Source organism: Pongo pygmaeus, chromosome 12, assembly GCF_028885625.2.
Source record: "Pongo pygmaeus isolate AG05252 chromosome 12, NHGRI_mPonPyg2-v2.0_pri, whole genome shotgun sequence".
NCBI classification, from domain to species: Eukaryota; Metazoa; Chordata; class Mammalia; order Primates; family Hominidae; genus Pongo; species Pongo pygmaeus.
In genome coordinates this window covers 46345971-46370854 of record NC_072385.2, presented here as the reverse complement: position 1 = coordinate 46370854, position 24884 = coordinate 46345971, and the positions used below count along the sequence as shown (strand labels likewise).

Below are 24884 nucleotides of genomic sequence, written 5' to 3'. Positions count from 1 at the left end.
GGCCTGAAGGACAGCACTGCCCTGTCCCCATAAGAAGAATAATGCCTGGCCAGGCACGGTGGCTCACGCCTGTAATCCTAGCGCTTTGGGAGGCTAAGGCGGGTGGATCACTTGAGGTCAGGAGTTCGAGACCCACCTGGCCAACATGGTGAAATCTCGTCTCCACTAAAAATACAAAAAATTAGCCAGGTGTGGTGGCTCATGCCTGTAATCCCAGCTACTCGGGAAGCTGAGGCCGGAGAATCACTTGAACCCGGGAAGCAGAGGCTGCAGTGAGCCAAGATCGCACCACTGCACCCCAGCCTGGGCAACAGAGTGAGGCTCTGTCTCAAAAAATAATAATAATAAAAAATAAAAAAGAGAAGCACAGTGCTTATCTCTGACTCTGACCCGCCTCTTCCAGTTTCACCTTACTTCCATCTAAAGTGGTTAGGTAATAGACCTACCTTCCAGGGTGGTTGGCAGCATTAAGCGAGCTAACTATGTAAACACTTGGAGGGGCTTGGCCTGGTTAAGTCTCCACATGTACTTTCTGTTACTATTAGCAGCAGTGCCATTAGTCACGGCTGCAGAGTGCGGCACACTGAAGCCTGGTGGTCCCAGTGCCTGGCACGTGCCTGGCACACAATCGGTGCTCATTGATAGCATTGAGCCTGCTTCTTACCCACACTCAGCTGAGTTCCCTTCCCGAAGGTCAGCTCGGGGCTCCCGACGATCATGCAGAAGTAGATGCCACTGTCTTCCGGCTTCACGCTTGTGAGATTGAGAATGAACCGGCTTGCATCCCGAAACACAGCTACCTTCTCCTGTTCCACCTCTTCACTGTGGATAGTCCCTTTTGCGGAATCCCAGAGGGCCAGAAACTCGTGGTGACTGTCACTGCTCGGGGCCTGGCGCTGTCTCAGCCAGTAGATGCGCATGTTACTGAGGGAGATTTTAGCCTCGCAGGACAGCATCACCATCTTGTTGGTTTGCACCTTTATGTATGCAGGGGTCTGCTGGAGGACTGAGCTGCCATGGAGAACTAGGAAAAGCCAAGAACAGCGACATCGCACATTTTCCTAGCCATAGCTGTGGGACCTCGCAGTCACACTGAGTCAAGTGTCAAAGGAAAAGCCATGGAAGAACCTGCCCAGTTAACGGGTCCAGGGACTGTGTTGGATGCAGCTGTTGGCTCCTGGACTCAGAGCTCACATACCCCACCTCCCAGGAGATCATCTGGAAGGCAGGTGTTTGCTAAGTTCAGCTTTACAAAGGTACAGGGGAGAGAGCTGCCATTTGTTTATTGTGTACTTATATGCCTGGCCCTTGCATAAAGGAACTCAATCAAGCCTCAAACTGGCTTTGGAATTTTTTTAAAGACATGGGGTCTTGTTATGTTGCCCAATTGGAGTGCAGTGGCTACTCACAGGCACTATCATAGTACACTTCAGCCTTGACCTCCTGGGCTCAATCTATCCTCCCACCTCAGCCTCCCAAGTAGCTGAGACTATAGGCATGTACCACCACACAAGGATGGATTCAGGATTTTTAATTCTCATTACACAGATGGGGAAACTGAGGCATGAAGTTACTTGTTCAAAGTCCCACCTATAGTATGTAAGTGGCCTAGGAGTCAAACTCAAGGATTTGAAGTCTGAAGCCAAAGCTGGTCGCCTTTCACCTCCCCTGGCTGCCACTGGATGTACAGCCCTTTGGTAGGCTCCAAACTGCTGAAGGAGACCCAGGACAGGCTGGGAGAGGAGCCCAGAGTCACAGCAGAGCATGTGGCTGGTCTGTCCGTTGCTGGACAGTGAGGACAGACAGCAAAAAGAGCTTGCTGTCCCCTGGTAGGTACAATTACAGCCCATGACCCCCGAGCCCAGCAACCGATGGGTCACTGGATCCCTATTCCCCAGTGGAAGGACAGACACCACAGAAGCAGGGCTGGGAATTCATCTTAGACTCTGACGAGAAGCACCCGGCAAGCAGGGGCTTATTCATGAGGAGCTAGAGCAGGACTCACAGACCCATCCCTGAACCCAGTCTCTGGCCGTGCCAACTATGAGACCTCAGGCCAGTCACCGAGCCTCTGTCTTCTTATGAAAGGAGGGCAGCTTGGTGCTGTTGTCCTGCCTGCCTCTGAGGGTTGGAAAGAAATGAAATGCTGTCCAAAAAAGCACACTGCAAACTGTATGGCCATGTACACAGGTAAATACTGTCCCCGTGTCTCATATCACAGGGTTGTTACTGGAAGTAAATTAAATCTCAAGGAGAAGGATCAGAACAGGTTCCATTCACACCAAGGCTGCACAGCTTCCAACAAACACAATCTGACCTGGTGAGCCCTTCATTTTGGCTGAGGAGCAAAGGGAGACATTGCAGGCCAGGGCAGAGACGCAGGAGTTGGGAGGTACAGAGAGGACACAGACCTGGGTAGGCAGAGGGGGCCAGAGGGCATGTGTGTGTGCCCAAGAGGAGCCGGCTTACTGAGCACCTCATGTTTAAAATCCTGCCTGCACTTGCAGCTAGGCTCCGTGGCCCCATAATGGCCTTCTCCAACACTGATGAAATGAACTTCAACTTTTTGACTTCGCTCCTGGACCACTCTTATCTTTCGCTTGCATCAAGAATGAAATGATGGGGCTGGGTGTGGTGGCTCATGTTTGTAATCCCAGCACTTTGGGAGATCGAGGCAGGAAGAAGGATCACTTGGGCTCAGGATATCGAGACCAGCCTGGGCAACATAGCGAGACCCTGTCTCTACTAAGAATACAAAAATTATCCAGGCATGGTGGCACGTGCCTCTAATCCCAGCTACTCGGGAGGCTGAGTCAGGAGAATCACTTGAACCAGGGAGGCGGAGGTTGCAGTGAGCCAAGATCACGCCACGGCACTCCAGCCTGGGCGACAGAGCAAGACTCTGTCTTGGAAAAAAAAAATTATTAAAAAATAAAAATAAAAACAAGAAGGAAATGATGCCTGGGGCACAAGTGGCTGCTGGGCTTCCTCTTGTCTCCCCAAACACCACACTGCCGTTCCAGCAGAGCAGAGGTTTTTCCTTGCTTCGGGTCACTTACTTCTTGGGGGAGTTAATAAGAATCAATAATGCCAGTTTATTGAGTTGTGCCTGGCATGGCGCATACATTGTCTCATTTGATCCTCACCAAATCCTGTGGGGGAGATACTGTTTTGCACCCACTTTACCCATGAGGAAAGAGAGGCTCAGGAAGGTTAAAGACGTGCTCAAGGTCACACAGTGATCCAGATTAAAACCTAGCTTGTGGGACCCCAGAACCTGACTTTGAACCACTGAATTGAAGAAACCTGCAATCCTCTCCCGGATGGTGGTTATGTGCTCATAAGCACACAGTGGGGCTGCAAGTACACAGGTGCCCGAAGCCCTTCGGGGAAAACCCAGAAGCGACTCCTGTAAGAGCAAGGCCTGGGCTGTGAGTGTGCATTTCCTCTCCTGGCTGAGACACACCCTGGCTCTTCCCGGGGCCCACTTGCTTTTTGTCCCCTAGGAACTGAATACTGGGGGCTGTGGCCAAGTCCCTGCTGTGTGCTGGACATGGAGCCAGGCCTCACTGCATGTTCCCCTCGGTAACCCAGGGATTCCATTCTCAGAGGGACCTGATGTTTCTAGATCCATCAGTAATGACTTTAGTGCTCTGAACGGCCTGGGCTCTTTCTATTTATGATGTTGCACTCACTGGGCCAGAACCCCCGGTGGGCAGGCCTTGTCACCCCCTGGCAGGATGACCAGCTTTAGGCTTTTTGGGCACGAGAGCAAATCGACAAGTTTGGGCACTTTTCCGGGTGTGTAGAGGCTTCTTCCAAAAGGCAATCTGGCTGGGCTTATTCAGAAGGACCATCCAGATGCCCCATCCAACTCCAACAACCCAACCTCCAGGCTGCTTCCTAGGGAGCCACGCTACCCATGACACCCAACACCGGCGACATCAGGGAGAACGGGAGCCAGAGGGATCACCCTGCCCTAGCCCTCCGAGAACTGGGAACGCCCGATGTTTGTCTGATTGTACTACAAACACTTCCCCGGAAGTACTAAAAATGTGACCACAGGACCCTTGGCCTGGCCAACCTTCCTCGGAGCACATCCTGCGGGGACCCTGAGCAGGGACCTGTTTCCTTCCCCTCGTGACCTCCAGCGACCCTCTCTTTCCTTCCCTCACTTGCTCCCCTTTTCACTGCCTCCCCTTCTCCTGCGTCCAGGCTTTCGCGGGGAGGTGGCCTCAGTCCAGGGGCTCTCTGATCCCCCGGGGTAATGCGATATGGGGGTATTTTATGTCCACCCTTAGAGACCGTGCCTGCCAAGCTGCCTCCCGGGCGCCCCGCCGCCGCGGCCTCGACGCTGCACCCTGCCAGGACCAGGGCCAGGACAGCCACTTCTCACCTCCCCGCTCAGGCCCCGGGAGCGCAGACCCTTGGACAGCCCGCGCGCCGCCCGCCTTACCTGCCAGCTGCGCGGCCAGGAGGAGCCACAGCCGCGGCCGCATCGTGGCGCGCCCGGGACATCTGGCCCCGGGGGCTCGGCGGAGACAGTCGCGGCTGGGGTGGGTGAGGAGCCGGCCGGGCGGGGCGCCCTGGTCGAGGAGCTGGGGGGGCAGTGGGGAGGGCGGGACCGGGTGCGGTGGGGGCGGGAGTCTGGTGTTGGGGACCGCGAGGTCTCCGCCCTCATCCTCCTCGCACTGCAAAGGTCTGGGCTGCGTTTCCAGAGCCCACCAGGGCCCTCCGCTTTCCAGAAAGGAGGTGACACCGCCGGCCTCCCCCAGGCAGCTGCATGTGTGTCATCGCCCCCTGCTCCGGGAGGTGCTCAGGAAAGGGTTGTGACCCCGAGTGACAGTCGAGGCTCAGAGAGGTCAGGATGTGTAGTGCATGGTGGAGCTGGCCACTAACTCGGGCCGCTTCTTGTCTGTTTGAGTAGTAATTGAGGGGCTCCTGGGTGCCCCGGGCTGGGCTGGGCCTGGAGTCAGCAAGCCCCAAGCCTTGCCCTCCCTTGCCAGGGAGGAAGGAAAGGTAACCGGCTGTGACACTGAGGGAGGTGAGCTGGGAACTGGAAGTGCAGAGAAGGCCCCGACCCTGTTTGTAGGTTGTGGGGGTGCAGCAAGACCTAGATCTTAAGAATTTCGAAGGACTGTGACGATCACTGGCTGCGCCCTGCCGGCGAGTGCCCTGGGGCCGGCTCTATTTGTTGCGCGATCCAGCCCTGGTGGGGAGATTTGTGAGGGGAGACCTGGCTCAGGCTGTGTCTTCCTGTTCAAACGGGGGTTAGTAGAGAGGGGGTTGGGGGGGGGTCCAGGGAGAACTGGGCATGCAGCCTGCGGGGGAGAGGGACCCCTTGGAGGGCTGCGGGAGAGGCCCCTTGTAAAGGTCAACAAAGACCCAGCCAGGCAGGCCCACGGGTTACCCTAAGAGCTTAGAGTTTATCGGAGAGGAAATGGCGTGTCCCCTGAGATCTAAAGCAGGCAGCGGGGCAAGGACACTGTCACATTTGGTCTCCACATCTAGTATTCTTTCCATCCCACTCTTGCCCCAGCCCCTCTGCCTATTGCTGGTGACAGCATTGCTCATGGCTGAGCTGGGTGCAGAGAGTTCAAAGGCACTGAGGGAAAAGAAGTCACTCAGCCCAGCCAGAGGCCAGAGTCTCCCTGGATACTGCCTTCGCTCCCAGGCGCGACTGTTGAGGTCTGGATGGACATAGACCTGGGGAGACCACACACTAGTGTGAGCTTTTAAAAAAATTGATGTGAATTTCACATAACACAAAGTTAACCATTCAAAAGCATACAGTCCGGTGGTATTTAGTACATTCACAATGTTGTACAACCACATCTATCTAGTTCGGAAATATTTTTATTTCCCCAAAAGAAATCCCTGCACCCATTAAGCAGTCACTCCCTATTGCCACCTCTCTCCAGATCCTGGCAACAACTAATCTTCATTCTGTTCTTGGATTTACCTGTTCTAGATATTTCATGTAATGGACCCATACAATGTGTGGTCTTTAGCGAATGGCTTCTTTGACTCAGCGCAATGTTTTTCAGGTTCATCCCCATTGTAGCACCATTTCTTCTTATTGTCGAGTAATATTTTGTGTATGTACCTGTATATACCACATTTTCTTTATCTGTTCATCTAATGATGGACATCTGAGTAGGCTACTATATCTACTTTTTGACTTTTGTGAGTAATGCTACTGTGAACATTCTTGTACAAATATATGTTTGGGTGCCTGTTTTCAATTCTTTCAGGTATGTACTCAGGCAGTGCAATTGCTGGGTCATACAATAATTCTATGTTTAACTTTTTGAGGGACTACCCAACTGTTTTCCATAGCAGCTGTGAACATTTACATTTCTGCCAACAATGAAAGGGTTCCAATTTCCCCACATCATCGCCAACACTTGTTATTTTCTGTTTTTGTTTTGTTCCATCCTAGTGGGTGTGAAGTGATATCTCATTGTGGTTTGGATTTGTACTTCCTGAATGAGAAATGATGTTAAGCATCTATTCATGTGCTTGTTGGCCATTTGTATTTCTTCTTTGTATGTGTATTCAAAGTATTTGTTGTTTAGAAAACACAAGCTACTTCTTTCTATCCACTCTCTCATGGGTGCCACAACATTGCAAAAGGAACAACTTTCTCAGTAAATGATTAAAAGTTGCTCACTGCTTTGTCAGGTATTGTCTAAAATCATAGACAGGGAACCCCTGGATGAATTAGTTATGGAAACTCTTGCGTTTGTGATAAATTAACCTCTAAATATTAGTGGTTTAACTCAATACAAATCCCCTGCATTGTTCTGTGACATTCAAGTGCAGTTGTGCCAGGGAGTAAGGAGTATTTGCTCCACTCAGTCCTGCAGGCGACCAGGGTCTTTCCCCCATTTTCAACTCATGGCTCCAGGGATCACTGTGCAAAGGGAAAAGAGGATGATTGCCTTCACCAGGGTGGTGTAGGGGGTGCTGGGGCTGGGTACCAGGCCTGGAAGCATCAACATCACTCTGTCTACTTTCCACTGGCCAGACCTCAGTCACATGGACTCAATCATACTGTAAGGGGGCTGGAAAATGGAGTGTACTTGAGTGCGCAAGAGGAAAGGGGAAATGGAATCAGTAAATACATAACCAGCATGGACTGCACTGGTATAGCAGAAAGAGCACTGGTTAGCATCGCTTCTCTGCTACTTATGCACTCTCAGGCCTCAGTTTCTACATGAATAAATGAGGAAAATAATACCAACCATGCCATCTCACTGGGTTATCTTCAGGGCTAAATAAAATCTGGGATCTGCTTGCCCATTGAACTTGGAGGAGGTAACTCAGCAGGTCTCAGATGAAGCTATCACCTTCTTGTGGGAGTGGCTTGGAAAAACATTGAGGGCATGGAGATTGTCATATTGATTGAGGTGGGCTGTGGGCGTTTAGTGGGTGGGGTCAGGGAAGCCAGGTGCACAGAAGGACCTTTCCTTTGATGTTCACGTGTGCCATTGGATATTCATTCAGGTGAATAACCTGTTTGTAATTAACTGAACCTGGAACAAAACTCAGTTTTGCCTATCAACATACAGTACCTTTCCCTCTCAGGTTTTGCCTTCTCTGAATGTAGCAGTTTTTAGTCCACCATTCACTTGTGCCTTTGCTCTTCCATTTTCCTGGTCTTGGCTACAGATCACCTCATGCTCTGACTTCTCTTCGGTTGATGTTTGTTCAGTACAGGTTGGTATAAGTATTTGGGGACCTCACTATATTGTCTCCTGCAGCTGTGCCTGAGTGTTGGCTGGTTAAAATACTCACCCGTTTATTATAAAGCAATCTCCTCTTTTATATAGTTCAGGATTTTTGTTGACTTGTTTTGAAATTACGTATGTAGGTAGAGCCTATTATCTGTGAAATTCATTTCAGGACAGTAAAAGTATCATTACAAAGAGTTGTTCTGGTGAAGGAGGGCTGGTCTGATGGGTTGAGAACTGCTAGATTGGGTCATTGCAGTGTGACCTGCTGCCACTGTGGTGCCTGGCCAGAACTCAGTCACATGGACTCAACCAACTGTAAGGGGCCTGGAAAATGGAGTTTAGTTGGGTGCCCAAGAGAAAAGGGAAATGGAATCAGAGAATACATAACCTGCCTGGACCGCACTGGTATAGCAGCAAGAGTGCCCGTTGGCATCGTTTCTCTGCTACTTACCCACTCTCAGGCCTCAGTTCCTATATTCATAAATGAGGGGTGCTCTTTAAATAGCTGTGGAAGGAGTGAACGGGTAAAAGAACTAGTGTAAAAATTAAGATAGTGCAGCCGGGCACGGTGGCTCAGGCCTATAATCCTAACTAACACTTTGGGAGGCGGAGGAGGGTGGATCACCTGAGGTCAGGAGTTCAAGACCAGACTGGCCAATATGGCAAAACCCCATCTCTAATCTCAGCTATTCAGGAGGCTGAGGCAGGAGAATCGCTTGAACCCAGGGGACAGAGGTTGCAGTGAGCCAAGATCGCGCCATTGCACTCCAGCCTGGGTGACAGAGCAAGACTCCATCTCAAAAAAAAAAAAAAAAAAAAAAAAAAAATTAAGATAGTGCAATAAGAAAATTCCAGAATACAAGCAGATTTTTAGATCAGTTTTACAGAGAACATTTTGAACCATGTAGAATAAAAGCTTATTAGGTTGATGTTCACTTTCCACTTGGAAATCTCACAGTTAGTTCTAACCCAAATCAAAGAGAAGAATTCTAGATTGCTTTTTATAGTCTCCTTAGGAAAAAGTCTCAAATATCAAACTAACCACCATCAAAGGGAGCCCAAATCAAACAAAAATATATTGAATAAGTCTCTTTTAGTAGGGAGTTAATGATTCCACTGTTACCATTAAAAGAAATGAAAGCAGAATCCCTCCTACTCAGAGAAGTCACATGAGGTGCAAAGCAAAGAAAATAATGTTTTTAGAGAGTTTATTTCCAAGTTGGAGACCAGGCCCATGGAATGTTCCCCTATTGGAGGTCAAAGTGCAGCTCCATATCCCAAAATCAAGTTCGTACAAACACTTTACCAGTACTACCTCCCCACGGACACATTCTACTTTTTTTTTTTTTTTTTTTTGTAGAGACGGAGTCTTGCTCTGTTGCCCAGGCTGGAGTGCAGTGGCGCTATCTCGGCTCACTGCAACCTCCGCCTCCCAGGTTCAAACAATTCTGTTGCCTCAGCTTCCTGAGTAGCTGGTATTACAGGCACGTGCCACCACGCTCAGCTATTTTGTATTTTAGTAGAGACAGGGTTTCTACTAAAACAAACTCCTGAGCTTAGGCAATCCACCCGCCTTGGTCTCCCAAAATGCTAGGATTACAGACATGAGCCACCACACCTGGCCTCCCACTTTTTTTTTTCCACATTAATTTTCTTATTTTAGTGATTTTATTTTAAAATGTTGAAACACTATGTTCATATTGTACTGTCAATCAAAAATAAAAATAAAAAATGTTAAAAAACATAATAAAGAATATCCAGGATTTTAAAAATCACATAAAGAAATGGAAGTCTCTTTTTCTGCTCCTACCAATTCCAGACTCTAGGGTGAGCCTTTTAACAAAAAGAAATTATTCAAATAAGAGAAAGAGGGCCAGGTGCAGTAGCTTGCACTTGTAATCCCAGCTACTCAGAAGGCTGAGGTGGGAGGATTGATTGAGCTCAGGAGTTGGAGACCAGCTCAGGCAATATGGTGAAACCCTGTCTTTACCAAAAAAATAAAAAAATAAAAAATTACCCAGAGGTGGTGGCGTGTGCCTATAGTCCCAGCTATTTGGGAAGCTGAGGTGGGAGGATCACCTGAACCCAGGAGGTTGAGGCTGCAGTGAGCCATGATTGTGCCACCACACTCCAGCCTGAGCAATAGAATGGAAACCTTGTCTCAAAATAAAAAGGGATTTTTTTTTTCAGATCAAAAATGTTGATCCAGTAGAAAAGTTAATCTCTGGCCAAGCAGAGTGGCTCATGCCTGTAACTTTGGGAGGCTGAGTTGTGAGGATCCCTTGAGGCCAGGAGTTCAAGATCAGCCTGGACAACATAGCAAGACCCCCATCTCTATTAAAAAAGAAAAAAAAGAAAGAAAAGCTAATTTAAAAGTTATGACTGCCCAGAGGACATCAACCATTTCTGTATCTAAATTAGCAAACTTATTGCAACATAAATCTCTGTTCCTTAAATACTTTTCAGACTAAGTGTGCCATGCTTCTTGGTCTTTTACTTCTTTGTGCACAAATGCAGAAGTAGAAGGAAGAAAATGAGACGGGCTGGGGGAGTGTCAGTTAAGGGATCTGGCTTTGCTCAGGACCTTGGCCAATGAGAGATCTATCGATTCTAACTATAGCTATAGCTATATACACATGCGCATATGCATTTATGTTATTTTACATAGTTCAAAACATTCTCCGATAGATTGATCTAAAATCAGCTTGTGTTTGGGAAATTTTCTTATTGTTTGGCAGTCTTAGCTCTTAGCTCAAACCTGGTGAGCAGAGTGGTCTAGATTCTAGCCCCCACTCACTTCCTTGGCTGAGCATCTGTATCTTGTGGCCCTGGGCCTATCAGCAAGACAGAAATTGGAACCTGGGCTGGACACTAACTGGTGCCCTACCTTGGGGGAATGGCTTTCCTATCTGGGTCCCACAGTTCTCATATGAATCACACCTACTTCACAGGACATTTTGTGTGATCAGAGTCGGCGTGTAATGCAGTGTGTTCTATGCCCACCACCCCACACATGCTTACTGAGCACATGCTCTGCTATTCCAGGCCCTGTGCATTCCAGGCATTATGCGTATATTGATAAACTAAACAGATAAGATTTTTGTCCACGGGGAGCATACAGTCTTGTGAGATAGACAAACAATAAGCCAGGTGTGGTGGCTCACACCTGTAATCCCAGCACTTTGGGCGGCTGAGAAGGGAGGCTCACTCGAGCCAGGAGTTCGAGACCAGCCTGGTTAATGTAGTGAAACTTCGTATCTATTTTTTAAAAAAAGCAAATAATAAATAAATGCTATAAAAAATGTGCAATTAATGAGCCTGGTAAAGAAATAGAGGCCCAGATGAGACTTGGAAAATAAATTTTTTTTTTTTTGAGGCAGAGTCTGGCTCTGTCACCAGGCTGGAGTGCAGTGGCACAATCTCGGCTCACTGCAAGCTCCACCTCCCAGGTTCACGAAATTCTCCTGCCTTAACCTCCCGAGTAGCTGGAATTACAGGCGCCCGCCACCACACTCGGCTAATTTTTTGTATTTTTAGTAGAGACAGGTTTCACCATGTTAGCCAGGATGGTCTTGATCTCCTGACCTTGTGATCCACCCGCCTTGGCCTCCCAAAGTGCTGGGATTACAGGCGTGAGCCACCACGCCTGGCTGGAAAATAAATAATTTAAATAAGTTGTTGCAACCTTATTCTGTGGCTTGAAGAAAATGTGATTGTGGAACCTGAGCTACATAGCTAACAGCTGCAACTTTTGCTTATCTGATTATAGATTCATCCTTTTTAAATTTTTTTTTCTTTGCAAAATGTTGTGAAAGACTGAATGGCACCAAGATAAGACCCTTTCCCTTCTTAGTCACTGATCTTTTGTTATAGATTAACTTCTTTTCTTGTACCAGATGGCACAAAATACTCCGTGACTATTAAATTACTCAAGATGCAGCTGTGCACGGAAGCTCATGCCTGTAATCCCAGCACTTTGGGAGGCTGAGGTGGGAGGATCTCTTGAGTTCAGGAGTTTGAGACTAGCCTGGGCAACATAGTGAAACCCCATCTCTTAAAAAAAGTGAGGATATCTTTGGGAGGAGTCATTTTTTACCACAGATAACAATCAAGTTTCCTCAAAAATAATTTCAAAATTAAAAACAAAGGAGAGAAAGAATGGAGAAGAAACTATAGATTAAAAGGGATTTAAGAGCCAGTCATGGTGACTCTTGCCTGTAATCCAATTATTTTGGGAGGCTGAGGTGGTAGGATCGCTTGAGGCCAGGAGTTCAAGGTTACAATGAGCTATGATCATGTCACTACACTCCAGACTGGGCAACAGAGTGAGACCTGTCTCTATAAATAAATAAATAAATAAGTAAATAAACAAAAGATAAAATATTAAGTATATCTTTCCTAAAAAGGAACAAGCTAAACCAATCATCTTGCTGTAATCATGAACCAGCTCTGTATGGAAAATGTAATCCCACTAAGCTTCTTTGTTTCTGTCTAGATAGTGAGACCTTAACTTCTTCACTTCACAGGACTGACCCCCTTCCTTCGGAGTCTGTACTTCCCAGGTAGATATCCTCAAACTTCGTGCTTAAATAAGCCCTTCAAAGTTCTATTCTAATCCCTTTGATTATTTCAGATTGACGGACTAGAGGTTGCTGTGTGTGTATGTGTATCACTATGTTGTCACCTAACGAATGACGAGGTTCATAAGTTTAGAAAGGAGAGCTTTATTTCTCATAAAGGGTTGCAACCTGCAGGTGGCCATTCTGACAGGTCAGGAAGCATGGACTCTAGCCAGCAGCACTTCAAGGGAGGGGTTAAGGAAACAGCAATTTACTCTGAGTGGGTTGGCCACGTATATATAGTCTACAGGTTATAAGAGGAGCTATGAATATTCATGAAAAGGAAGCACAGGCATAGTAGGCTAATGAATGCAACATGCATCCTATGTTCAACTTTAGATGTTGTATTAGTCAGGGCTCTCCAGAGGGACAGAACTAATAGGATATATGTATATATGAAAGGGAGTTTATCAGAGGAAACTGGCTCACGTGATCACAAGGTGAAGTCCCATGATAGGCCGTCTGCAAGCTAAGGAAGAAGGAAGCCAGTAGTGGCTCAGTCCGAGTCCAAAAGCCTCAAAAGCAGGGCAGCCAACAGTGTAGTTTTCAGTCTATGGCCAAAGGCCCAAGAGCCCCCGGCAAACGACTTGTGTAAGCCCAAGAGTCCAAAGGCCGAGGAACCTGGAGTCTGATGTCCAAGGGCAGGAGGAATGGAAGGAAGCATCCAGCCTAGGAGGAAGGTGAAAGCCAGAAGGCGCAGCAAGCCAGCTTAGCCCACCTTCCAGCTGCTTCCTTCTAGCTGAGCTGGCAGCCGATTGAATGGTGCCCACCCACATTGAGGGTTGGTCTTCCTCTCCCAGTCCACTGTCTCAAATGTCAATCTCCTCTGGCAACATAGACACAGCAAGAAACAAGACTTTACCAGCCATCTAGGCATCCTTCAATCCAATCAAGTTGACACCTAATATTAACCGTCACAGATGGTTAACCTAATGTATTACAATTAGGCCCTATACATCAAAAGGTGAAGCAGAGGACATGAAGGCCCTCTGTGTGCAACCTCTGTAGACTGGCCAGAACCACTTCCTGTGGGCAGTGGTTTCTTATCAGGAAGGAATGCTGGTCAGTGTTGAAACTGCAAAATGGAGAGGAGTCACATGGTTGGTTGAAGTTAGCAGTGGAGCAAATCTTTTTTTTGGGGGGGAGGTGGGGGCAGGGAGGTACAGAGTCTCTTTTTGTTGCCCAGGCTGGAGTGCAGTGGTGCAATGACAGCTCTGCAGCCTCGGCCTCTATCTCCCCAGCTCAAGCAATCCTCCCACTTCGACATCTCGAGTAGCTGAGACTACAGGCATGTACCATCATGCCTGGCTAATTTTTTTTTGAGACGGAGTTTCAGTTTTGTTGCCCAGGCTGGAGTGCAATGGCGTGATCTTGGCTCACTGCAACCTCTGACTCCCGGGTTCTAGTGATTCTCCTGTCTCAGCCTCCTGAGTAGCTGGGATTACAGGCACATGCTACCATGCCCGGCTAATTTTTGTATTTTTAGTAGAGACGGGGTTTCATAATATTGGTCAGGCTGGTCTCAAACTCCTGACCTCAGGTGATCCACCCACCTCAGCCTCCCAAAGTGCTGGGATTACAGGCATGAGCCATGCGCCTGGCCTTGCCCGGCTAATTTTTAAAATTTTTTTTTGTAGAGATGGGGTCTCACTATGTTGCCCAGGCTGATTTCAAACTCCTGGACTCAAGCAATGCTTCCCTGTCTCAGCCTCTCCAAGGGCTGGGATTACAGGCATGAGTCACTGAGCCTAGCCAGAGAATCTTTTTTCTGGTTTCTGGTTTTTGTTTAACCCTTAGGGAAGAAAGCCTAGCGGCAGTTAGCGAGGTGGGGCGGGGTGGTACAATAAGGTATGTCTAAAGTCCCATCCTGTCATGGCTAGAAACTTAGTTTTTATGTTTTCTCTGGGGTCCCCTTGGCCAAGATGGGATCTGTTCAGTTGGTTGGGGGGCTTAGTAATTTATTTTTATTTCCCAGTGTTCATGTCTGTGATTGTGAATGGGAGCTGCACATCAATGTGTTTGCAAACACATTGTTGCATGTTTGCATGACACACAAGTTTGCATGTCTATTTAATGTTCTACACGTTCACACCCTAATTAATACTCATGGGTCAGCATTCACAATGCAGAAGGAGCTTTCCTAACACTGGGGAAAGTAAATGTTTACCCTGATAACAAAACCACTCTGAGTTTTTGCTTGAACCATGAATAAAAGTGCACCAGGGTGAAATTTTGCATGTGGCTACTCCTTCTAGTCTCTTTTCCTTAGGACTCTGCAACCTAGAGTGTTGATCCTTCAGAGGGACCTTCAGTCCTAGAATGATCCACAAGTATTAATAAACCTTTGAATGGCGTGGACTAGCTTCCACTTAGGATGTTACAAAGCTCATTGGGTCAGAGCCCTGGGGCTGGCAGGCCTGGTCACCTATTGGGGAAATGACCAGTTCTGAGCTTTTCAGGTTCGAGGGCAAATCAGCCACTTGGTGTTGGGAAGTTAAGGGGGTATGATTTGTGAAATATATATTTGGTCTTCATCCTGTTTCCTGAGATATAGCTTTGAAAATCTTTGGAATCTCCAAAGTGATAAGTCTTTTTGTATGCTACTAAGTTGACTGATGGCTGGGGGTTCCTGGATAGCTTCTGACGGTGCTGGTCACAGAAAGACCAAGACAGGATGAGAGGGTTGGGACTAAAAATTTAAGCCCCACCCTCCAACCTTTAGGGAGGGGGAGGGGCATAAGGTTGAGTTGATCACTGAATGATCAATGATCTAATCAATCACGCCTAAGTAGTGAAGCCTCCATAAAAACCCAAAAGCAGGTGCGGTGGCTCACGCCTGTAATCCCAGCACTTTGGGAGGCTGAAGTGGGCGGATCACGAGGTCAGGAGCTTGAGACAGCCTGGCCAACATAGTGAAACCCTCTATTTTTATCTCTATTAAAGAAAGATGTGTTTTTATCTCTATTAAAAACACAAAAATTAGCCTGGCATGGTGGAGTGTGCCTGTAGTCCCAGCTACTAGGGAGGCTGAGGCACGAGAATTGCTTGAACCTGGGAGGCAGTGGTTGCGGTGAGCCAAGAAGGCACCACTGCACTCCAGCCTGGGCAACAGAGCGAGACTCCAAACAAAACAAAACAAAACAAAAAACCCCAAAAGGACAGGGCTTGGAGAGCTTCTGGACAGCTGAACATGTGGAGGTTCCTGGAAGGTGGCACGCCAGGGAGGGTATGGAAGCTCCAAGCCTCTTCCCCCAAACCTCATCCCATGCATCTCTTCATCTATATCCTTTGTAATATCCTTTATAATAAAGCAGTAAATGTAAGTAAGTTTTTCCCTGAATTCTGTGAGCCACTCTAGCAAATTAATTAAACCCAAGGAGGTGGGCTTAAGAACTCCAATTTCTAACCACTTGGTCAGGAGCACAGGTAAAACAACATGGGGCTTGTGATTGGCATCAGAAATGGGAGATAGTCTTGTGGGACTAAGCCCTCAGCCTGTGGGATCTGACACTTTCTCAGGTAAGTAGTGTCAGAATTGAATTTAAGCCTGGGCGCGATAGCTTATGCCTGTAATCCCAGCACTCTGGGAGGCCGAGGTGGGTGGATCACTTGAGGTCAGGAGTTCAAGACCAGCCTGGCCAACATGGTGAAACCCCGTCTCTACTAAAAATACAAAAATTAGCCAGACATGGTGGCAGGCACCTGTAATCCCAGCTACTCAGGAGGCTGAGGCATGAGAATCACTTGAACCCAGGAGGTGGAGGTTGCAGTGAGCTGAGATTGCGCCACTGCACTCCAGCCTGGGCGATAGAGTGAGACTCAGTATCAAAAACAAACAAACAAACAAGGCCGGGCGCGGTGGCTCAAGCCTGTAATCCCAGCACTTTGGGAGGCTGAGGCGGGTGGATCACGAGGTCAGGAGATCGAGACCATCGTGACTAACATGGTGAAACCCCGTCTCTACTAAATACACAAAAAAATTAGCTGGGTGTGGTGGCGGGCGCCTGTAGTCCCAGCTACTTGGGAGGCTGAGCCAGGAGAATGGCGTGAACCCAGGAGGCGGAGCTTGTAGTGAGCCGAGATCGCGCCACTACACTCCAGCCTGGGCGAGAGAGCGAGACTCTGTCTCAAAAAAACAAACAAAAAACCCCAAAGAATTGAATTTAATTAGCGAACACTCAGCTGGTGTCACCTCCTAGAGGACTGACATGTGGGGAAAAACTCCCATACATCTCAGATTACAGAAATATTTCATGCTGTGAGAGTACAGGAAAAACAGAGTTTGTTTTCCTTTATGTTCTCAGAGGCTACTTCCAAAAGGCAGGCAGAGCATCTCCCTATCCCCCACCCCCTTATTCCAGCTCCAGGGTTGCTTCTCACCATTCTTGCCTTAAGGACAACCCAAGCAGAAGCATCCTGCCACCGTTTAGTCACCTTATACCCAACGTACGCAGACACTTGTACATTGTATCCTGTGAATCTGTATCCTGTGAATCAGGGGACCCAGGAGGTGGGTCCCGCTCTACCTGAATCAGAACTAGCAGCAACACTGGCCAGTTCTGCTCTAGACACCTACCTGGGAGGAAGAGAACTCTGTCAGCAGGTCAGGAAGCTTGAGCCACCTGTGGGACAAGGAAGCCAGAACTCAGCCCAGACACATGCCTACCCAGCTCCCTGGACAAGGGCAGGAGCCATCCTTCCCTCCAGACCCTCCTTTTTCCACTGTACTTTAGCCTGGGCAACAGAGTGAGACTCCATCTCAAAAAAAAAAAAAAAAAGAATTATTAATGTTGTTGGGTGTGGAGCCTTATGCCTATAATCCCAGCAATTTGGGAGGCCAAGGCAGGAGAATTGCTTGAGGCCAGGAGTTCAGCACCAGCCTGGGCAACATGGTGACACCCCCATCTTTACAAAAAATGTTTAAAAATTAGTTGGGGGTGATGGTCTGTACCTGTAGTCCTAGCTACCTGGGAGGCTGAGGTGGGAGGATGACTTGAGGCCAGGAGCTGGAGGCAGCAGTGAACTATGATTTCAACACTGCACTCCAGCCTGGGCGACAGAGGGAGACTCTGTCTCAAACAAACAGAAAAGAATTCTTTTTTTTCTTTTTGAGTTAGATTCTTGCTCTGTCACCCAGGCTGGAGTGCAGTGGAGCGATCTCAGCTCACTGCAACCTCTGCTTCCCTGGTTCAAGTGATTCTCGTGCCTCAGCCTCTCAAATAGCTGGGATTACAGGCGTGTGCCACCGTGCCTGGCTGATTTTTGTATTTTTAGTAGAGATGGGGTTTCACCATGTTGGCCACGCTGGTCTTGAACTCCTGACCTCAAGTGATCTGCCCGCCTTGGCCTCCCAAAATACTGGGATTACAGGCATGAGCCACTGTGCCCAGCCTGGAAAATAATTTTTTTTTTTTTTTTTTTTGAGATGGAGTCTCACTGTGTCACCCAGCCGGAGTGCAATGGCGCGATCTTGGCTCGCTGCAACCTCTGCCTCCCGGGTTCAAGCCATTCTCCTGCCTCAGCCTCCTGAGAAGCTGGGATTACAGGCACCCGCCACCACACTCGTCTAATTTTTTTTTCTTTTTTCTTTTTTCAGTAGAGACGGAGTTTCACTATGTTGGCCAGGCTGGTCTCTAACTCCCAACCTCAGGTGATCTGCCTGCCTCGGCCTCCCAAAATGTTGGGATTACAGGTGTGAGCCACCGCGCCAGGCCAAGAATTCTTAGCTGATAAAAGACGGTTAACTATCGTAAGTGGTTCAAGAGGACTGTAAGGCAGGGGCTGACAAACTTTTTCTGTAAAGGGCCAGATAGGCAATATTTTAGGCTTTGTAGGCAAGAGGCACAATCAAAGACATTAGGTAGGTCCTCATATAACAACACAGAAGCAAATGTCCACATTTTTTTATACATGAAATTCAAAATAAAACAATGAGTACATGTTTTGGAATAACGTCCTATCAATGAAAAGAATGGGATCCATTTTGCTGGGATAACATTTTGCCTAGTTGAGGTTCCAATGTAAAATCTTCTCAGATCGAGGGCAGTAAAAAAGCTGGATTTGATCTGCAGGTGGTAGTGTGCCGGCGCTCTAAGCCCTATCTATGGGATGGAGGGATGGTGAACAAGGAACTGAGAAACTTGGAAGAGGGTCTGTCCCCCACAACTGAGATTCAGACCTCTGCAGAGAAAACCGGGTCACACAGTCCACCGGGGACAAAGAAATTTGTTAGAGGACATAGGACACGGACACGGACGAGGACGGATGGACACCCCCTCCCAAAGAAAAGGGCCAACTTAGGCAAAGTACCTTTTTCCGCCTGCCACTTCACAATGACCCTCCAGCGCCTCCTACTGGCAGAGACTAGCATCAAGCCAGCTGGCAAACCAGAGGCGTCCTTTAAGGTCCTGTTTTGCAGAGCAAAAAGACTGCTTGGAGCTCAGAGGCAATAATTCCATAACTTGCACAGGGATATTCACAGCGAGGCAAATAAAATTTTCCCCAACTTGTTGCTTGTCTTTAAAAGTATTTATTAGAAAGCCGGGCGCAGTGGCTCACACCTGTAATCCCAGCACTCTGGGAGACCAAGTCGGGCGGATCCCGAGGTCAGGAGTTTGGGACCAGCCTGACCAACAAGGTGAAACCCCGTCTCTACTAAAAATACAAAAATTTGCCGGTCATGGTGGCAGGCATCTGTAATCCCAGCTACTCAGGGGGCTGAGGCAGGAGAATCACTTGAACCCAGGAGGCGGGGTTTGCAGTGAGCCGAGATCGCACCATTGCACTCCAGCCTGGGCGACAGAGCAAAATGCCATCTCAACAACAACAACAAAAAGAAAAAAAAAGAAAGAAGTTAGTCAACTGCAACCTGTTCCCCACCCACTCAGTTCTCTGATCCCAGAACCCACAGTTATCAGTGTATTGTGTATCTTTCAGAGCTGTTCGATGCACACATACAATGCTTTATTTTTAAAATTTCCATTTTACAAATTTTACAACAAAATCTTCTACTTTACACAAATTTAAAATATCTCGGCAGTTACATCTATTAATTTTTCTTTGATGGTTTCTGGCTTGTGTCTTATTTAGGAAGGCCATCCATACTTCAAGATTAAAAATACTTTTCCCATATTTTCTTTGAATATTTTTATATTTTAGTTTTTACACATATATCTGTAAACCATCTGGGTTTTAATATTTGAATAGAGTGTGAGGTGACGATTAGATTTTATTTTCTTCCAAGCAGGTGGCCATTTAACTGCTTCAGTGTTATCTAATCCATCTTTTCCAGTGGATTCAAATGATTTAATACTGGGGCCCCCAGTCCCCAGTCATCAGTAACAACTGCCGAGGATGGCTTCATCCCACAGGTCCCTCTCCTCTGGGCCTTCCCTGCCTGGCCCCTTCTTCTCTCTCCCGGACCTTCTCGCCTCTTTTGCGGCATCCCCACCCTGGTGATTCTTCTTGCTGCGTCTGTGCCTCTCTGCACTGCCTGGCGCCCCCTCGGCCTTTCTCCTGCCCCTGTTCCCTTTGTGTGAGTCTCCCTTCGCGCGGTGCTTCCTCTTGGGCTCTGCTTGCTCCTCCCTGGCCGCTCCTCGTTCTCCCACCTCCCCTTGCCTCCTCCTCAGGCCTCGGTCCCCACGGCCCGCCTGCTGGGCGCTGCCACGGGGCTCCCAGAAGAGGCAACAGGAACCTTCCCTGCCGTGCGCCCCGCGGACGCCTGTGTTCTTTCCCTGCCCAGATGGGCTGGGAAGCCACCAGTGTTTGAAGAAATGGTCCTGATTATTTTGACTGTGGTTTACAGATTCCAGTCTTTGTGGCGCATGAGGAATTTCAAGCCAGGGAGGTACCCGGCTTTCCATGGTCCTCAGTCTTTCCAAGGAAGCGGGGAACACGTGGGGCCTCCAGAAGGGGAGTCCCTGCTGCTCCGGCCCCCGAGGCTCAGTGGGGCCCTTTTCTTGGCACGCGGAGTCCTCCCTCACCTTTGTAAAGCGAAGCGTTGGTTGCAATCCTCTGGCTTTCTGCTTTCTAATATAATCCTCCAGTTCATGTTGAAAAGAGTCAGAAGTCTTAGAATTTTCCATTATATTGATTACGGATGAACCTGTTAGGGAAAATGGGGGGAAGCTTTCTGTTAAATGTATGATTTTGCTATTTTTTGTGTGTCCTAAAAAAAGATCAGACTCCAATTTCTAGGGGAGATTGTGTTATGTAATATACTGTAAATACTACATAGTCACTGATGTTGAAAATATTTTTGACATAGACTGAGAATCATGAAATATAATGGACTAAGAAAATGAGCCTTAAAACACTGTGTACATTTGAGGATCTATATATAATAAATAAATATAACACATATAGATAGACATATGATTTATCAGTGGTTACCCCAGGTTTAGGGAGAATTTAGATAATTTAGTCTTACTTAATTGTTCTGAATTTTTGCCAAAAATACAATCACTTGTATGATAAAAAAAGAAAATTAAGTTGTTTCAAGAAAATAGACAAGCAACTACATTAATCTAAAATCATTCATAAATTCTAAAAAAAACAGAACAAGCTAGTCCTGTGCTTATTATATGCCAAGAAAGAAATAATAGAGAGATAATTAAACATATTCCCAGGTCACTCACATTCCATTTATTTTAAATCTAATAGCTGAGGTGAAAAAACAGAGGAAGATGCTATTTATTGTGTTAAAATCCCAAACTATTATTCCTTCTTCTTTTTTTTAACAAATGAAGAAACTGAGTCACAGAGAATTTGGGTTGCTTACTTAAGGTCACACACAGCCAAAAAGTACAGGCAGGATTTAAACCCAGGGAGAGAGGGTTCAGAGCCTGCTTGCTCAGTCATACTCTGTAGCTCAGAATGCTTTTCATCTCTGAGATTGGTATCAACCTTATAGGTGTTGTGGGGGCTAAGACAGTGATTACAACTGAAGCGCTGGGGATGCAGCAAGTGGCCAGTGACTTGTAGCTATTAATGTTCTCATTAAGATGCAGGAATGAGGACAAGTAGCATTAAATATTTTACTAGCAGTCTTATTCTGAGAACTCGCCTCCATTTTATTTTACTAATTTCTTTTTTTTTTTTTGAGTCACGGTCACTCAGGCTGGAGTGCAACGGCATGATCACGGCTCACTGAAGCCTCGAACTCCTGGGAGACACCCACTACTCCACACCTCACAGCCAACACCATCAGCAGGTCCTGCCAACTGCTCTATTTTCAAAACTCGTCCAGAATCTGACCAATTCTACTTAAACTGCTCTTGTCTGGGCCAGAGTGCCACATGTCCCCTGGATCAGGGCAGTCACCCTTCACTGGTCTTCCAGCACCTGCTCAATGAGCCTATTTCCAAACCAGCTGCCAGGATAACCATTTTAATGTGATGTCATCCTGGCTATCTCAAAACCAGTAGAGAGCTCAAAATCCTCTGCTCAAAACCATCAGAGGGCCGGGGGCGGTGGCTCATGCCTGTTATCCCAGCATTTAGGAGGCCAAGGTGGGCAGATCACGTGAGGTCAAGAGTTCAAGACCAGCCTGGCCAGCATGGTGAAACCCCGTCTCTACTAAAAATACAAAAATTAGCCGGGCATGGTGGCAGGCGCCTGTAATCCCAGCTACTCAGAAGGCTGAGGCAGGAGAATCGCTTGAACCCAGGAGGTGGAGGCGACAGAGCGAGACTCCGTCCCAAAACAAACAACAAAAAAAGCATTAGAGAGCTCCTCCATCCCTCCCTCAGAAGGAAGCCCAGATTCCCACGGTGCCTACAAGGCCTGACAATGTGGGTCACTCCCTGTCCTAAGGCCTCCAGTTTCTCTCTGACTACCGTCCTCTTGCTCCTCCTCTCCAGCCACACTGGTCTCCCAGCTGGAAGGCAGCAGAGAGGCACACCCTGGCCTCAGGTCCTTCCCGTCCCTAACCCTGCAAAGCTCTTTACCTCTGCACCCACACCGGAAGCCCGCTTGCCTCCCTGGTCTTAGCTGGAAATGTCACCTCAGAGTTTCGATGACCCTCCCCATGGGACACCCTCTGCCCCTTCCCTGCTTGATTTTCCTCCAGGACATCACCATTCCCTAATAGAGTGCTTTACAATACTGAGATATCTTGGGGGTTTTGAGACAGGGTCTTGCGCTGTTGCTCAGGCCGGAGTGCAGTGGCACAATCACGGCTCACTGCAGCCTTGACCTCCTGGGCTAAAGTAATCGATTACTCAATTACTCCCACCTCAGCCAACTGAGTATCTGGGACCACAGGCGCACGTGACCACGCCCGGTTCATTTTTTGTATTTTTAGTAGAGATGGGGTTTTGCCATGTTGCCCAGGCTGGTCTGGATCTGCTGGACTCAAGCAATCCACCCATCTTGGCTTCCCAAAGTGCTGGGATTACAGGCGTGAGCCACTGCGCCCAGCTGAGATGTTAAGATGCTGGTTCTCTTGGCTGGGTGTGGTGGCTCACGCCTGAAATCCCAGCACTTTGGGAGGCCGAGGTGGGCGGATCACTGAAGGTCGGAGTTTAAGACCAGCCTGGCCAACATGGTGAAACCTTATCTCTACTAAAAATACAAAAATTAGCTGGGCATACTGGTGCGCCTGTAGTCCCAGCTACTTGGGAGGCTCAGGCAGGAGAATCGCTTGAACCTGGGAGGCGGAGGTTGCAGTGAGCCAAAATGGCGACACTGCACTCCAGCCTGGGCAACAGAGGGAGACTCCGCCTCAAAGAAAAAAAGACCCTGGTTCTTATTCTGCATTTCTACCGAGCTCCCTAGCAATGGCTGATACTGCTCATATCCAGACTACGCTTTGAGTAGCAACAACCTCACAATTTAATGTTTACATTTGGTCTTTTTTTTTTTTTGAGATGGAGTCTGGCTCAGTCGCCCAGGCTGGAGTGCAGTGGCACGATCTTGGCTCACTGCAACTTCTGCCTCCCGGGTTCAACCTCCTGCCGCAGCCTGCCGAGTAGCTGGGACTACAGGCGTATGCCACCACACCAGCTAATTTTTTTGTATTTTTAGTAGAGACGGGGTTTCACCGTGTTACCCAGGATGGTCTCAATCTCCTGACCTCGCGATCCGCCCGCCTCGGCCTACCAAAGTGCTGGGATTACAGGCGTGAGCCACCGCTCCGGGCCATTTTACATTTGGTCTGTTTTCTATCTTACCGCACTTGGATGTAAACTCCTCATGGGTAGAGATTCCTTGACTGCTGTTTCCTCAACGTGTCAAATTGTGCTGACGTAGATGCTTAATAAATACTCGCTGAATGAATACATGAGTGAAGAAAGGCCCTGACCTCTCCCAACATGTTTAGTTCCACTAAGAACCCCAGATCTAAGAAGTCCTACCCACTTCAGCTGTGCTTCCCACACAGCCTCCTCTCATTTGCCCCTCAGCCGTCTTCCTTAACAACTAGCCATCCAAACGCCGCCAAACGTCTGGTTCACCTCTTACCTGGAATCACTGCCATGCATTAGTTTACTGAGAGAAATTTCCACAAAACAGATGGAACCCTCACCTCCTTTAGACTACAGTCGTTAGGGCCGCACAGAGTGCAGAGGCCCACCTGGTTAGATAGAACTCAGAAGCAAGTTAGGAGCCCTAGCACGGCGCGGGGAGCTTTACTCTGAGCTCCAGGAGAATTCCAGCTTCCTCGCTGCTTACCCGTCCCAGGAAGCAGGAAGCCACACCCCCTCCTTCGCCCCCGCCTCTTTGGTTTTAGGCCTTCTCATGCCACAGCTCCACTCTCAGGAGAAACAAATTAAATTACAGACACTAAAGTGATTTAGGAACGCCCAAGTTTATCGCCTCGGAACGCAATCAGCCTATAACCTAATCAGTATTATTAAATCCTGTCTGAAGAGTTTATCTTTAAAAAAATTTAATAAAACACTAATTCTTAATTTGTGAAATATAGCATACATGCAGAAATGTGCACGAAACAAAAATCTACAGCACAATGGTTTATCACTAAGACAAAGTCCATCCAACCACCATTCAGGTCAGCAAACAGAACCGAGCCACATGCCAAATGCGTCTCCTTTCCCTCCTAACCTTAACTGTCCCTTTGTCCCCCACTAGCCTGTGTTTTTTGGGCGAATCTCATCGTTGCTTTTCTGGATAGTTTATTACTTACATGCAAGACTCGAAATACTATAGTTTTGCCTGTTTTTTGGAATGTACTTTATGTAAATGGAATTGTACACTGCACTTTTTTGTACAGTGTATTTCTGAATTTTACCACATGTTCATTTTCACAGCTGTATGGTATTCTCTTAAAAAAACTATATATATTTCATGTATTCACACATATATATGTGTGCATTATGTATATATGTGTGTGTATGTAGATAGAGGGATATTAACAGATTATTGATCTGTTCAAGGGCATTGTGACTGTCCCAAGTCCAGGCCATTTTAAACAACACTGTCATGAATATTCTTGTATATACTTCCTGATACACATAAACTTGCATTACTACAGAGTGTTTACCTAGAAGTGGGATTTCTGTGCTACACA

General features: G+C 47.6%; 2 protein-coding genes across 6 annotated transcripts in view; both read right to left on the bottom strand.

Annotated features, from left to right (window-relative positions):
* CD8B (CD8 subunit beta) overlaps positions 1 to 4570 on the bottom strand; it is a 46618-nt gene extending 42048 nt beyond the window's left edge. For all 4 annotated transcript variants that reach the window (XM_054475763.1, XM_054475765.1, XM_054475767.1 and 1 more), the window contains exons 1-2: positions 4457 to 4570; positions 665 to 1024 (exon numbers count right to left, since the gene is read on the bottom strand). In XM_054475763.1, the coding sequence (XP_054331738.1) occupies positions 665 to 1024; positions 4457 to 4499 (403 nt within the window). In that variant the 5' untranslated portion in view covers positions 4500 to 4570. The remainder of the gene's footprint in view (positions 1 to 664; positions 1025 to 4456) is intronic.
* A 14729-nt stretch (positions 4571 to 19299) lies between these two features.
* Positions 19300 to 24042, bottom strand: LOC129030442 (lysine-rich coiled-coil protein 1-like). 2 transcript variants are annotated; one of them, XM_054475762.2, is made up of 2 exons: positions 23883 to 24042; positions 19300 to 20462 (listed from the first exon to the last, which is right to left on the bottom strand). In XM_054475762.2, exon 2 carries the CDS (start codon positions 20440 to 20442, stop codon positions 19693 to 19695), a length of 750 nt encoding a protein of 249 aa, XP_054331737.1. In that variant the 5' UTR covers positions 20443 to 20462; positions 23883 to 24042; the 3' UTR covers positions 19300 to 19692. The 2 variants fall into 2 exon arrangements, with proteins under 2 accessions (XP_054331737.1, XP_054331736.1); XM_054475761.2 differs by having other exon boundaries at positions 23819 to 23892.
* Positions 24043 to 24884: the final 842 nt, after the last annotated feature.